Here is a 16,268-nt window from a genome sequence, read left to right as displayed (position 1 = left end):
TACACAGTAATCACAAGCCATTTAAAATTAAAATGTGGACACTGGTACCACCAGACTGACCCTTTCAGAAGAGCACTGCTTATGATGCAGCTGTCCTATTTCTCCTCAGCAGCACCTGCCAAGCTAGAAGGAAGCTCCTCACATCAGCACAAATGATGGTAAACCAAAAGATTTTGCATTTTTCTGCGGGCCCTGCAGCTGGACCCTGCTCTGCTCCCAGCTGCAGGCAGAGCTCTGCTGGCCAGGCTGGGAGCCCGCCGAGGGAAGGGCAGTGCCACCTCCCCTGAGCCCCCAAACCCTGACCCACACCTGGTCACTGCAGAGAAAACTGACCCCAGCCCAGGCACCCAGGACAGCACTGGGGGTAGGGGGACAGCTGGGAAAGGGCACTTTTTCCAGATGAGAAATCAGCAACAATTTAGAGCTGTCTATTGACAATGACCTCCCCTTCCTCAGCACAGCCCAGCATCTCAGCCTTGAATAACTTAGTCGTGAACACTGGGGCCAGAATATTTTATTTCCCAGTGCCCTAATGCAGTGGAACAAAGTGAATGTGGCCTTTGGGAATACACGTGGGATTTCTGACAATGGCTTTCTGTAGGATGCTTTGGAACGTCGCTAAGAAACACAGTACACAATAAAGAATATAAAAACTAATTAAATAAGCCAGATTTTTTAAAATGTCTGATTATTCAGAACTAGAAGCAGCTGTAGTGTTAAGAAATGTAAGTAATGTCCAATAACCAGGAAAACCCTATTAGCATTTTCATTTCAAGAGCTCCAAACATGAAATATTTTTCCCAAGTAAGAAGTGGCTTATGCTCCTGGCATTTTGTTCTAGTAATTAAGGCCTTCTGATGGTTTAAGAGATTTTTCATTCATAAGTAAAGAAAAATAAAAGTGATCAAGTACAGTGTATATATCCCTATTTCACTGATAAGGACATAGCAAATTCTTCTTGATCTGCAAGTCAGACAGCTCGGGTCTCAGGGGTGGATGGGATGTCCCTCACCAAAAGGACATGGGATGTCCTCTTCTGGACTTGGGAGGGGAATGGCCAGTCCTGCTCCAGCTGGTGTGCTTGCTTACTGCTCATTTCTCTTCTCAACCACGGCATTGTTATTAAGCCACACTGCAACTATTTGGTCTGTAAAGTGGTCTGTAAAGCCACTTGCCTCACTGCAGAGCATCACCAACAGGTGTGGCCCCGAACTGTGGTGGAGTCAGGTGAAGGGAGGCAGAGGAGGAGGAGGAGGCAGGAGGTGGCCTGGCCAGCGCTGTCCCCAGGCCGGGTACTCACATGCGCACGAAGAGCGACTGCTTGGCCGCCAGCCCCGGGGACGAGTACTTCTCCACCAGCGCCAGCGTGCTGAAGCCAAACTTGTGAATGGGCTCGTTGGAGTCCAGGGGGGGAAAGTCCGTGTCCACCTCGCCGTCGTCCTCGGCGATGTGCAGGCAGTAGGCGCTGACGTTGTCGCTGGAACAGAGAGCAGCTGCAGTCAGCACAGCCACGGGGCTGCCACCAGCCCTGGGGCAGAGCACAGGGCCAGGGCTCTGGAAACACGCTGCTGGCACCCACACAAACATGTCCCCAGAGGTCCCAGATGTATTTGTATTTGTATTTGTATTTGTATTTGTATTTGTAAATGTAAAGGTTGCTGCCACAACCCTGCGGTGGTAGAAAAACCCCAAACCTCAGAGCCGAGCAGTCTTCGTCCTCACCTGCTCTACAAGCAAAACCTGACCATGATAAAAATGCACTGAAATCCAAAAAAGTTTCATGATTTCATAAAGCAGGAAGAAATATTTCTCCATTTGCGAAAATTGAGTTATTTATATGATGACTACTCTTCAGAGTTAAAGGCAAACAAGCGGTGTCTGTGATTTTTTACAGGTCAAACAACTGTGAAAGTTTAGTGTCTGTAGAGAGTGCTCTTGGGCAGGTAAGCAGGGTAATGAAATATGGGAAAAGTAAAAAATCTGTCCAACACATAGCAATGATTAGCAGAAAACTTACCTTTACTAAATACCTAAGTTCAGTCACTAAAAGCAGTCACAAATTAATAAACACCAACTAGCAGAACTAACACAGAAAGCTGAAACAGCAACAATGTGAAAGAAATAAAGAGCTGAGCCTCTTTTTTTCCACAGATGAAAGCCAGAAGGAAACAACTATTTATAGCTACCAAACAGGTATTAATCATAATTTCCTAACATTGAAATCTATTTCAAATGTTACTTCAGTTTAAATGATTGACCTGAAAATAAGTATTCTTTCTGACTGTAAACCTGCCAGCACTCAGGCCTTTCCCCAGCCATGCAGTAAAGCTGGAGGTGCACGTGGCAGCGTGTTTCTAAACTCTGCAGTTTAAATTTGGAGTTTTAATTGCATGATTGATGCTTAAATTAATTAATTGTAAAGTGTATGCTAATTGTTTAATTGGTCGCTTGATCTATATAGATCATTTTTTGAATTAAATGAGTTGATTTACAAAGTTTATTGATTGGATGTGACAATGAATTATTTCACTGACTACCTGATTTGCAATTTTCTCAATTAATTCACAAACCTTTGGTTGCAACTGTGCTTTATTGAGAGTGCTTAGTCCAGGTGATCTATAGGCATCTTGTCATGACTAAGACATTTATTATAGAAAACAGGGAATAATGATGCATTGCTGTTAATGTAAGCTGCAAATTTGCTCACCAAAGATAATTCAGCAACATTCACCACTCTGAATTTTGAAAATTCTGCAAATGCCAGTAAAGAAACTTTCTGTCCTTGAACCCTTCCAGGGATCCCAGCCACAGCTTCTCTGGGCACCCTGTGCCAGGGCCTCACCACCCTCATAGCCAAGAATTCCTAATTCCCATCTCCCATCCATCCCTGCCCTCTGGCAGTGGGAGCCATTCCCTGTGTCCTGTCCCCAGTCCCTCTCCAGCTCTCCTGGAGCCCCTTCAGGCCCTGGCAGGGGCTCCAATGCCAGCTCTCCCAGCCTGTCCCCAGAGCAGAGATGCTCCATCCCTCAGGGCACCTCTGGGGTGGCTGCAGCACCCCACACCCTTCCCAAGCTGGGGACCACAGACCCAGCCCTGCGTGCTCCTGTGTCCCGTGAACGTCACTGCAAGTCCCCGACGCTCCCAGCGCGAGCAGTGACAGTCACAGCTGGGCCCCTGCCCTGCTGCTCTCCAGCCCGCTCTGGGACAGCCTGCTGGGCACTCACAGCTCTGGGTGAGCACAGTGAGCATTTCCATTTGGCTCCTGGTGCATTTGCACAGCTCCCACCAAGGCTGGAGGAACGCACAGCCACGGGCAGCAGAGCACCCCCAGCAGGTCCCGGTGCCACCAGCTTCTCCCCCAGCAAATTCTGGGAAAATACACAGCACTGGTCACATCCCATAGAACAGAGGGGTTACAAATGTCTTCACTCATGGACTGGCTTCCTGAACAGATTTAGTCACCATGTGTTTAAAAAAAAAAAAAAAAAAAAAAAAAAGTCTAGTGAGTAAAACTGTTCTGCACTTTGAACCTCCACCAGGCCGAGTGAGATTGAAGTTAGGAACTTACAAGTTCAGCACAAAAACTGAGAGATTCACTCCTCACTTCCAAAAATAGCAAATGTATTCGAATTGTGCATCTCACTATTAATTTCTTCCTAGAAAGGGATTTTGTTTATTTTTTGCAGCTGGAATCATTCCAGCACATCTGTCAGGGGCTGGCAAGAAAATGGTCTGCTGGGTTACAACCCAGGTCCATGTGTGAGAGGCCAGGGACAGGGCTGCTAACACTGCCAGTGGTTCCTCGAACCAAGAGACTGAATAGAGACAAATACAATACAATTATAATAAAAAAGGCAGCCTAATTGAATACAGAATGTTCTCAAAGCTGTCAGCTAGTACTCACTCACTTCAGACTCTTACACCTATCTTTTAGGGAAAGGAATTAGGCAGTAATATATTCTTTTCCTAAAGACAGAAGGGGTTGTTTCTCCTAATTATAAAGTCTAAAACCTCCTCATTATTCTCACAGTGTCACTAGCAGGTATAGTTGTCACTCTGCATGCCTTGCATAGCCATCTGAGGCATTCTGTAGATGTATTTTAGTGCAGTGTCACAATGATCCCCATTTTGTCTTTTCACACTCTCCTGATTCCTGACTGAATCAGGAACAAACGGCCGATGTAGAATGGGTACCCTACACGAGCTCCTTCCTTACTTGGAAATATGAGAATTAGTTTACAGTCAAATCAATCCTTGCTTCAGGACTGGCAGTCAGCAATGCTAAAAAAAAGATGACGAGAAATAATTAAGGACCTACAAGAAAACAAACTTCCAGGAAACTCGAGGCTCTGGCCCCTGGTCTGAGCCTTTGTCCCAGATTCTCAGTTGCTGCTGTGTCTGACACGTGCTCCTGGGAACTCATGCCTCCATTATTTATTTTATTCTTTCTGCCTGAGATTTGATTACATTGGACAGCCTCCTTGCTCATGAGCACTTTTTGACACATCATAACATCTTATCCTTCAAGGCAGACAGTGAAATTCATTTCTTCCCACTGCTGCCTTTTGCTGTGGGCAGTGATGGTTCATGGAACGCTCCACTCACGGGTGCTGTTCCATTTGAGCTCTGCTGTGCTCCTGAAAAATATGTGTGTGCCCAAAGACTGACATCAGTGGTGTCTTACTCATTGAAAAATAACCTAATCATACACAAAGGACACTTCTCTGAACTTGTGATATAAGGAACAGAAATTAATAACAGCAAATGAAATGGCACCATCTGTGAATAATTTTATATTTCTTCTCCAGAACGTAAAAAAGGACAAATCAAACCCAAGTGTTTAAACCTAAAAACATCTCACATGTCTGTTGAGAAGAGCTAAGGGAAAATCTATACCCAAAGAAAGAACATCCATGGAAGTGTTTTCAAGAGGGGCTGCTTTCCTGCGTGCCCTGTCCATGGAACAGAAATCAGCAAACCCAAACACGGGAGCCCAAGTGCCCTCACTCCCATTCCCCCCACAGCTGTGCTACAACAGCAGCTAAGACTGCTGAGCCCTCCAGGGCTCCTGAAAAATGCTGAGAGAGTGAGCTGCAAAATTCAGGATCAAAAAACCCCCCACCCTATTCATTCAATATTCCAGGATCAATTAAAAAGTGAAATTTGGCTCATATAGAAAAAACCCAAACAAAACTATCAACCTCCTTCACACCAGGGACATCCCTGCCAGTAACTCTGTCATAAACTACTTTAAGTTCTTATTTTATGTTCTATGGCCTGGCAAAACCAGAAGTATTTTACACAACTGTTCTAAAACAAAAGCTGCTCAGATGAGCTGTTCTGAAGATCATGTATGTCCTGTCATCTGCCAGGAAAAGGGAACAGCTCTTACTAACCACCAGCAGTGCTCCAGCCTAGCAAAGGGACTTAGAGCAGTTCTGGGCTTTATCTGACATCTTGTGATCTCAGCCATTAAGGACACTAGCAAAAAATAGATGGGACACGAAATAACAAATGCCTCTGTGACACCAAAAGCGATAAAGTTTGCATTATTTTTACATAGTTTTGAAATGATGATTCATTTACAGATCCAAGCCTTGCTGTTGATCACTTCCCAGCACACGGCAGTTAATTGAAAGAGAAATGGCTGGAGGTGCACGTGTGCTGCTCGGAGGGAAACACTGACAAATGTGAAGGTGCTAGGGTTTATATTTCCAAACACTGACACAGAAATCCGTTTCAGTATGCAAAAAGGCTGCAGAGGAGAAATTTAGAGGTCAGGAGGTAGTAAAGAAAGAGCATTACTTCAGCTTGGGTTCCCGTCCCTCACTTGTATATTGCCAGCAGATGAGCCCGATCAGGTCGTGCACCTTGGCGTTGGCGATGGTCACCACGGTCATGGGCTGCAGCTTGTCTTGGCTTGTGTGCAGTGGGAGGTAGACATCAATTTTTTTGGTTGCCGTTGTACCAACATGGCCCTGTTGAGGAAGCACATTTCATCAGGATGCATAAAAAAGTGTGACGGGGTTTATACGGAATCTGGGCGGATGGAATTCGGCTCAGCAGGAAAACTAAAATATGCTGCTATGGCTGAAAATTGGAAAAGGATTTAACATTTAAATTCCAATTATTTCCCTGCTGTTTATCTGTAAAAAGGACATGAAATATCTGGACATGATTTCACAGATTTCCATGAAGAGCCTGAACTTTGCTGCAGGATCCCATGCTCCTGCAGAATCCAAAAGAACGGAATTATGTGTGGGATGGGGAGGAAGAGGGACCCAACAAACCAGCCTAAGACTTCTGAAGTGCACTGCCCTTGTTTCTGCATTTCTGCAGAAGAGAAGCTCTTCCCCACCACCTGAGGAGCCCCCAGAGGGAGCACAGATACCCCCTCACCAAGGCTTGGCCTTGCCTTGCCAAGAGCAGAACAAAACCGCACACACAGCTGAGCCTGACGTGCTCTGTTTGAGAACACCAAGAAGAATCAACTAATACTGGGGTTCTACTGGAATCCCAGTATTTTACTGGATGAAAAGAACCCATCTGGTGCCCTGGAGACTGACAATTAAAAAAAAACCACAAAGCACACAGCAATACATTTTGCTTTACAAGAAAAGAATGTTTAATCCACTGCAGGTAGGACTGCAGCTTTCACCCAGAAATCTTCTAAACAAACAAAAGATTGCACATCCTGATCCCCTCTTCCAAAGCACTCCAAGTATCTCCATCTCTCTCCATACTACAAGGGCTTTGAGAAGAGAAAGGGCTTCTTGAATTAATCACTTGGAATTCTAAGTAACAGAATAAAAGGATTCAATGCTATAAATCTATAATGAGAGCATAAAACAGGGAGTTAAATGCCATGTGCTAATTTCAATATATTGTTAAAAACCATTTGATCCTTCAGTATGATTATAAATTAGAGAAGTAATAGGAATTTAAAGACTAAAGTTATTCATACTGGCATAGCTAAAAGTATTATTAAAATCCATCCCAACATAACACATTTATTTTTTAAGAAAGCATTTTTATAGAACAGATACCTCCTCTTCCCATATTTTTAGGGTAAGAAGAAACCAGTTTGGCTCATTTAAAGGAAGGCTTAGGTTTGCAACAGAACATGGGACATTCCTTCATTTTCTTGGGTAAACCTGAACAACCTTTGGCTGAGCTCATGTGCCCGGGACCCTCTGGGACACCACCCACAACCTCACGAGGTCATGAACACAGCAGAGCTACAGCTGGTAAAAAACACCAGCGTGTTTCTGTCTCTCCATCTCTCTTGCTTTTCTACTTCCACAACTTATTCTGAAAGGGAAATGAGCTGGTGCCAGGTAACAAATCAGCTGTGTGTGCCCAGGTGCAGTCACCCAGGGGCACGGGACGCCAAGAGTGTTGGTCCTGCCCAGAGACACCCCCGAGCTGAGGCTGCTTTGGCAAGAGAAGGAGCAAACAGCAGCTACCAGAAATTCATGTCACTCCTTGGCACGCCAAGTCAGTTACATATATAAATCCAAGGAGGGCAGAATCGTAAGTAATGCTGGGTCCTGATAATGGAAAATCCAAGAAAAATGGACACCCAGATGTGGGAGTTGGTGCCAAGGCTACAATTGATACACCCAGCCAGGGAGGGGACAAACGAGCCAGGAGCTGGGACTGACAACCAAAGAGAGCAGATTATCCATCAGCCACTGCACAAACGTGTGAACTCACAACCCACACCCAGGAATTCATCAAATCACCTGTCTTAGAGTTCTCATAAAACTTCTTCAGCCTTCTGATGTTGACATGTTTATACTGCAGTTCTCACGTGCTGTTCATGTAAATAAGAATTGTTTTGCATTCCTCTTTGTGGGAGGAGGGAATTGATGGACTGTTGCTTTGACCAGTGTGGCTGGAGAGGTGGTAATTCCATCCTCCAATCCACAGCCACCTCTGGAGTTCTATAAATATCAGATGCTCCAATAAAACACTCTCTTTTTGGCCTTTGAACTTACCAAGTGTTTGTGTACTTACTTCATGTCCAGTGGTGACAATTAACATTCTGCAGGATGGGCTGAGGCCGTGGATTCCCTCAGACAGGGACCTGATGGGTTGGATTTATGGTGTGGTTCTGAACAAATACCACCAATTTGCAATAAACACAGTGGAGGTTTCCTCCAGACCCCCTTGGTGTGGGACTGATCCCTGAGCCCTGATCCACCACAGGTTTGTACAAACATTTCCTCCCCAGTGTGACAATGGATGTTCTCATTACTGCTAGAAAATCTAATTGGCTTCAGGTTTCAGCCTCCCTAATACCTCATGGCCATCAGCTTTACAGACCTTTAATTAATAAAACTATTTCTCTGACTTTTTAAAAGATCTTGAGTATAACAGCAGTGCTTTGAGCCATTTCCCAGTCCTGCTGTTGTTGGGATTGCTCCCCTTGCTCACAGAGCAGATGGAATCCTCATAGGTGTGTGGGTTTTACCTGGTTTGAGTCACCTGTCATTTCGGTGTTCACATTGAGTGTGCGTGAGCAGGAGAACAGGATAGCTGTGGTGGAGGGAGTTTGGACAAGAAAGATAGTAAAAACAGGCTGGAGGAGGCAGAGGAGGTTTAGAGATGGGGAGGACAGGAGGAGGACAGGACACAGGGCACAGGGACACAGGGACAGAGGGACAGAGGGACACAGGGGCACAGGGACACAGGGACAGAGGGACAGAGGGACAGAGGGACACAGGGACACAGGGACAGAGGGACACAGGGACAGAGGGACACAGGGACAGAGGGACAGAGGGACAGAGGAACAGAGGGGCACAGGGACACAGGGACAGAGGGACACAGGGGCACAGGGACACAGGGACAGAGGGACAGAGGGACAGAGGGGCACAGGGACACAGGGACAGAGGGACAGAGGGACAGAGGAACAGAGGGGCACAGGGACACAGGGACAGAGGGGCACAGGGACAGAGGGACAGAGGGGCACAGGGACAGAGGGACAGAGGGGCACAGGGACAGAGGGACACAGGGGCACAGGGACACAGGGACACAGGGACAGAGGGACACAGGGACACAGGGACACAGGGACACAGGGACACAGGGGCACAGGGACAGAGGGGCACAGGGACAGAGGGACACAGGGACACAGGGACAGAGGGACAGAGGGACACAGGGACACAGGGACACAGGGACACAGGGGCACAGGGACAGAGGGACACAGGGACACAGGGACAGAGGGACAGAGGGACAGAGTGACACAGGGGCACAGGGACAGAGGGACAGAGGGACAGAGGGACAGAGGGACACAGGGGCACAGGGACACAGGGACAGAGGGGCACAGGGGCACAGGGACAGAGGGGCACAGGGACACAGGGACAGAGGGACAGAGGGACACAGGGACAGAGGGACAGAGGGACAGAGGGACACAGGGGCACAGGGACACAGGGACAGAGGGGCACAGGGGCACAGGGACAGAGGGGCACAGGGGCACAGGGACACAGGGACACAGGGACACAGGGGCACAGGGACACAGGGACACAGGGACAGAGGGACACAGGGACACAGGGACACAGGGACAGAGGGACACAGGACACACGGACACAGGGCACAGTGGCCAGCCGGGCAGGGCCAGCCCAGCCCCGCGGCAGCACCAGGGACAGCTCCGGGCTCTGCCCGGACCCGCAGCCGCCCCTCCGGGAGCAGCCCCCAGAACCACAGGCACCCCTGGAGCCACAACCACTGCTGGCTCCCAGCTGAAACCCTGCTCCAAGTGGAAATGCTGAGGAAACCCAGAAGATAAAGGACAATTACCGATATTCAAAGAGGCAGCATCAAACTTTATTAATAGATCCTGTATAAAATTCAATGGAAAATCTATTCAGGGCCAGGGGCCTTACCATTTGGAGTTTCCTTAATAGCCTCCAATAAATCTGGGAAGCATAAAGGGGCTGTTAAATTAACATTTTCCTGATCTGTCACCTGTGGCACAGTTAATTTGTCAAAAAATTCTTTTAGCTTGTCACTGGACACTGTATATTCTGACAAATGAAGTCTGGAATAAAATTGACAAAATATCTCGTTAATTTTCTAGGAAATCACAAATCTGATTCCATTAAGCTTTTATTGTTAGAAATGTTATATCCCACCAATCCTTTAAGAAAGTGAGGAGTAACTGGATACACTGAAAATGTACAGTAAATCATTTTTCCTAGTATTTTTATTGGTGGATTCTTTTAAGGCTCCCTTGTGCTCTCTTACAGTATGTCAAATTTAAAAAAAAAAAAAAAAAAACCCAAAAACCAAACTTATTTAAAATCTATCAGTCCTTCCAACATAAGATGCCTTTCTAAGATTTAAAATCAGATTTTATTCCAAGTCCATGAGGGAATGCACCCCTCCCTCCAACAGCAGGTCAGTGCTGGCCTGACACAGGACCCTGGGGAGAGCTGCTCCAGCCCAGCACAGCTCAGCCCTAAGGGCTGCTGAAGCACCTGCAGAACGGGGAGCTGGTGGGGAGTCAGGCACAGCGTGTCCTGCTCACTCCTGCTTTGCTTCACTGCACACCACGGCGCAAAATTAAAGCAAAGTCCATAAACATTTCCAAGAGAAAAGTGATTGATTTTCAGCACTGACAATTTACTGCCTCTTCCTGCACAATGGAGTTCTGTGACTAAATGTTATATCACTTTAAGATTAGATGTTCTAATGATATAATGCAAAGATTTTACTGAATCATTATTTAGTGGGAGTCATAAAAACCTCTTAAAATTAATCTTTCATGCACATCTAGCTTACCCAAAGTTAGCATTTAATTAGATGGCCTTGGCACGAATGAGCTTACTACTTTATTTGCTCAATCAGTATATGTCTCTTCAGTAATTATAATTAATTCAAGTCATTGACTCACCTCCCAGCAAACAACGCTAAACACTGCACAAAATGGAAACAAATGCTTTTCCATTCCCAAATGCAAAATGTCTTCTCACTTTTAAACTCGGTTAAATGTTTTTTGGTTTGGGTGACAGGGTGTTGACTACACTCTGTGATCCAGCAATCACCTCCACAACATAACTTACTTGCTTGTGTATTTAATTGACACACAGAAAATACTTGAAGGGGAAAAGTGGAAATATAATAACCCAGTATTTACAACACACAGAAATTTCTAACAGATCAGAGCACAGATGTTCATGGCAATATAAGGCACCATATTTTTCTTTCCTCTTTCCTTCTCCAACCCACCACACTATTCCCTACCATGGCAAAATGGGAATGGTCTTTGTTTCATCAGGTGGTTACACCAGCACTGGGGTTTCTCGTTACTTTGGGCACTTGGTTCCTCCTGCTATTCCTAAACCTCAAGTGGGGAACACCCCAGAGAGGCTGCAGAGAGGGTGCACCCCCTGCACACCTCCAGCCCTGCAGCTTCTCAGTGAAGCCTCAAAGTTCTTCCCTTCTGAGGGGAGGATTCTCCTTTGCATCACCCCAGCTTGTGCTGCAGAGTTAGCAGATCACGATGTAAAACTCCATTAACATCATTAAATACTTAATTTATCTTATTCACACTGTCACTATTCATAAAAATTTAACCCGGTAATTTCCTGTTATCCAAAGCATAACAAAGTATGAATATTTAACTCCAAGGTAAATAACACACTATTATTTTTTATTCTAAATTGTTGACTTCACTTAGCATGCCTGCTCTGCACGGCACCACACGATTTGTCAATTAAAGGTCCAGATGTTTCACAGGCTGCAGAGGCAGCAGCAGCTCTGAGCAATGCGTCCTCTGCATCGCAATGATCACTACAACCCCAGCTCCAGGCTGCATTAACATGCTCATGTTTTATTCCAGCCCCCTCCTAATGTACCAGTTAATTATACAACACACAGCTGAGAAGCATCACCTCCGAGCTGGACAGTTTCCTTCCACGCTTCCACCTGAACACGCCTTTGCACGCAGCTCAAATCCAGGATTTACAGAAATAACCACACAATCAAGCACCCAAATCGCTGCTCTTGCTTGGCATTCACTCCCACAATTAATAAAATTATGTAAGTCCTGAGCAAAGAATAAGACACATAGTGCTGGTAACAGCACGTTTCAATTATAGTAACACACGTTCATTTATACAACTCTCTATGAATTGAAATCTGCTATTAATATGAATTCTTAATACTGCTTTTTTTCTGACAAATGCTACATGGAGGGAGGGAGAAATCCCAGGTCCATCCCTGTCAGAGCCCAGGTTGTGTTTATGTCCATGTAGGTGTCAGATTTAGGACAAATGGCCCTGACCATCCCTTCCCAGCCACACTCCCGTGGCATTTTGCCCCACACAGGCTCCCTCTCCATGTGCCCACGCCAACAGAGAGGGTGGGATGTCCCCCCAGCCGTGTGGCACCAGCTCAGCCTGCCCTGCAGCCCTGGGCTGCTCAGCCCCCACAGCTCTAGTGAGGGATCAAAACACACGTTTAGATTGATCCAAGTGCTGCTGCTCCAGCTGCAGCAGAAATGCATTCATTACCCCAACCATCCTCAAATTCCTTCTAGGGAGCAGAAGGAACAGCCTCTTTAGAAGAATTATATATTTTTTACTTAGTAATAAACATTACAATTTAATACTGAGGAATAGAGTTATTCTTTGTAATAACAAAATGCAACCAAAACTTATAATTAAAACTACACCATAAACATTATTTGTGCGTTAAGGAACACACCACGATCTATTTTAACGAACAGATGCACTAAAAAAGATAAATGTTTTCAGAAATATTCAATCCTTGAACAGATCAGCCTCTAATCCTCTGCTTCTGCTGCACAAAGCAGACAGCTCAAGTTCCTCGAGGACATCAGCCAACCTTAGGTGGAACATTTTTAATACATCACCGTGTCACTTTTTAATGTGCCACAATCTATTAACCACATGGCAAACTAACAGGGATTTTTAAAATATGGGTTTTATAGCTTTGTGCCGGTGATTAATTAAATAAATAGCCAGCGTTTCACAAATCATCCCTCTAATTAGTCCAGCCCAGACACGCTGCATTCCCTGGCACCGCTGCCAGCTGAAGCTGCAGCAGGGCAGCGCCGGCACCGCCGCCGGCCCGCAGGTGCTGCACTCGGCTGGAACGGGCTCCAGCTGCTTGCAAAACATGTTCTGTGCAATCATTCTCCCTCATCCTGCAGGAAACAATCGAGGTAACAAAGGCACCGCAGCCGTGTCTGGGATTTGACCTGAAGTAGCAAAGTTGTGCGTTGCAGAAAATGAACAAATATTAAAGGCAGATGCTGGGAAAAATGCACCCGCTAAATGATACATTTTCTGTCAAAACATTTCAAAGTTGAAGCTACAACTAATTACATGCAGTCCATTCAAAGAAGCCAAGCAAGGCTTATCATTAAAATGACTCAATTATTCTTAAAAGAAAGAGAAAATCATCTGTAAAACCTGCCTGCAATCTCATCAGTTTTACTGTACCTACCTCAATACATCATTTCCCCCAGAGCTCAAATTAAACTCTTAATAGTTAATATGCTCAAGTTTTACTATAGGTTCTCCTCCAAACTATTATTAACTGGAATTTCCTACCTAGGAAGGGTTTTATATGGAAATTTGTTCTGCAGTGTTTAGTGACACTATCACAACAGCTTTTTGCCCCTCAATTTAAAAACCATCAGAGAGACAGAGTGTGATGTGGAGTCAGGCAGCTCATGGAGATGGGATTTGATTTCCTCCACAGGTGATTTCTTTCTCATCATCAGTCTCCAAACTACCCCCTTAAAGCCAAGTTTCCTTGCACTCAGGAAGAAATTTGCACTCTTGGACCGGGGTGTCACGGAGCGCGTGCCCCGTGGTACCAGGGCAGGTCCCACAGCACTGGGAAGGAGCCCAGCACTGACAAATACTAAACAATAAATAATAAATGCAGTGTCCCAGTGACACTTCTTTCCCACTGCACTCCCCTCCCTCCTGGCAGAGGTGCTGGCACACCAGGGCATCCATCACACAGAACCAGCTTCAGGAGGGTTCTCCCCTCCACCACCTCAACAGCCACGTGGCACTCGGGGGCTCCTCTAAAAGGGACATTAAAGACTTTATCCACGGGAAGCTTTTGCCCCTAAAAGATGTGAAAATGCCCTGATGGGCTGTTCAAGCAACTTTGATGCAGGACACTTTCTGACATAAATGTTTTCAACATTTTTCCCCTGCAGGATTTAGGTCCATAGCAGCCTGAAGTATGATAAATTCATAAATTCAATCTCCACAAAGACCTGAGAAACTGCTCTTATTAGTAAATCAAGGAAGCTCTACTAGTATTAAGAAAATAGTGAAAATTTTCTTCCTCTTTGGTTCAGATTGGGAAACAAAAGAATTTACATGGAAAAAACCTGACCATTATACTGCCTTTACAAATTCTGAGTGGGAAATACTAAATAAATTGAAAAAAAATTAATTAAATATAAATTTATACTGAAATCAAGAATAAACCAATTACCACTTCACTTACATTTAATGTTTAACTACAAAACAAGAACTCTTTGATTAGTGATTTCATGGTGCTTAAACAGACACATAAGTGAGCCCTTTTTCCATAATTACTATCAATGCTTTAAAATGATTTTTCAACTACTAGGGTCAAAGTAAAGGCATAGTCTAAAAGAGTGTCCAATGAGAAATTAAAAAAACCCAACTTTCTCTCCCTCAGGAATGTTCCTCCCAACAAGCATGTCTGTTGAATGGACACATCCAACTCTTCTGCAAACAGCAGCCATTAGAAACATGAGCTAATAAAACATTTCCATATTTCTTTGGCTGTTAAGAACCTCAACTTGTGAATACATTTTTTATTTGATTTGATCTGTAATTAAGGGAAAGATAATGACACTACTAAATTGCTAAAAATCAATTAGATAGAATAAAACGCAATATGATTCAGCCAAAAGATTAACAAGTGCATTATAAAAACTCTTTAAAATTCTTTAATTCTAATTAAGCTGCTTGAAATGGCCATGGCCTAAAAAATGCTTTTAATTTCAAGGCATCACCACTTTTCCTGCGTGCTTCACTGTACTGGCTGTTTGCCTTCCTTCTCCTCTTTTTTTCAAAGGAAGATTTACAGAAAAAGTGGCAGCCTGGGAAGAGCTGCTGTCCCACACCCAGGTCCTGCAGGGGCTCTGGGCAGGGTCAGCCCCTCTGTCTGCTCCCTCTGCCAATGGCCTGAAATCAAATATTAGAGCAGAATTTCCATCTCTCCCACAAAACCAGTGGCCAGTTCCTCTGGAGCCTCCCTCTCTGGAGACATCCCAAACCCACCTGGACACATTCCTGCTCTGGGCAGGGGTTGGACTGAAGGACCTCCAGGGGTCCCTTCCAACCCCACAATTCCATGACTGTGAGGTTCTGTGGATGTCAGGACAGGTTCCTCCAGTAACAAATCCATGAGCAATACCTGTGCCCAATTTAAGCACTATCCCATCTCAGATTTTGAGTGCAGCTTAATTTTATACAAATCAACCAGCAGCCTCTCTAAGATCAACTAACAGCCTCATTAGCGAGGTATTAACATCTGCTTTTTGATGTTATTCTTCCACAACTCCAGAGCATCTCCTCCTCCCTCTCCTTGCCCCACAGAGGGCACGGAGCACAGGGAGCAGAGGGAAGAGAATTCCTCCCTCCCAGGCAGCACAACCAATCAGTTCAACCCAACCTGAGTTCCACCAACTTGTAGGGAGTGCAAACAACAGCACTAACTTTTCTAATTTCATCCTCTAGTACTCTCAAGTAAATAAGAGAGAGGAAAAAAAAGTAAAGTTTTCCTACAAATAGAAACTGTCACTTACTGGGATGTGATCTTTTCAGCTCATGCATCCTAAATGCATGCAGAGATATTATATGCACTTTCTATTTAGCAATTTAATTATATCTTTGCAGTCAGAGAGTGGCAATGGTTTGCAGTAATAATCAGGTGAAAGCATTCTCACATTAATATGCTGGAATCCGATGTGTTAATTTGATGCAACTTTGCGTTGACAATATGTGATTAATTTGTTCCCAGGCTCGCTCTGCTCCCGGTGCTGACAGCTCCAAATGCTGGGTTTCTTTATCCATATCACTATTTGACACGCCTTAGCCCACTGCTTTGCTAGGACCACTGTTAATTTGTAATGAACTGGCTTTTCAGGGGGCTCCTTCATTTTTAATTCTGTCAGTGTCACCTCCTTGAAGAAAATTATAAGTTTCCTTAGGTGTGATTACTGCCAAGTGCTGCTGATAAGA

At 45.0% G+C, this 16,268-nt stretch overlaps 1 protein-coding gene across 7 annotated transcripts in view; it reads right to left on the bottom strand.

The window, feature by feature from the left end:
• The window catches only part of MAPKAP1 (MAPK associated protein 1), an 83,377-nt gene that overhangs the window by 43,087 nt on the left and 24,022 nt on the right, over positions 1-16,268 (bottom strand). For all 7 annotated transcript variants that reach the window (XM_053996578.1, XM_053996576.1, XM_053996579.1 and 4 more), the window contains 2 exons: positions 5,806-5,978; positions 1,301-1,477 (listed from right to left, as the gene is read on the bottom strand). In XM_053996578.1, the coding sequence (XP_053852553.1) occupies positions 1,301-1,477; positions 5,806-5,978 (350 nt within the window). The remainder of the gene's footprint in view (positions 1-1,300; positions 1,478-5,805; positions 5,979-16,268) is intronic.

The sequence above is a fragment of the Vidua macroura genome, chromosome 21 (genome assembly GCF_024509145.1).
Source record: "Vidua macroura isolate BioBank_ID:100142 chromosome 21, ASM2450914v1, whole genome shotgun sequence".
NCBI classification, from domain to species: Eukaryota; Metazoa; Chordata; class Aves; order Passeriformes; family Viduidae; genus Vidua; species Vidua macroura.
Note: the sequence above shows the minus strand (reverse complement) of the source record. Positions and strands in the feature narration are given on the sequence as shown.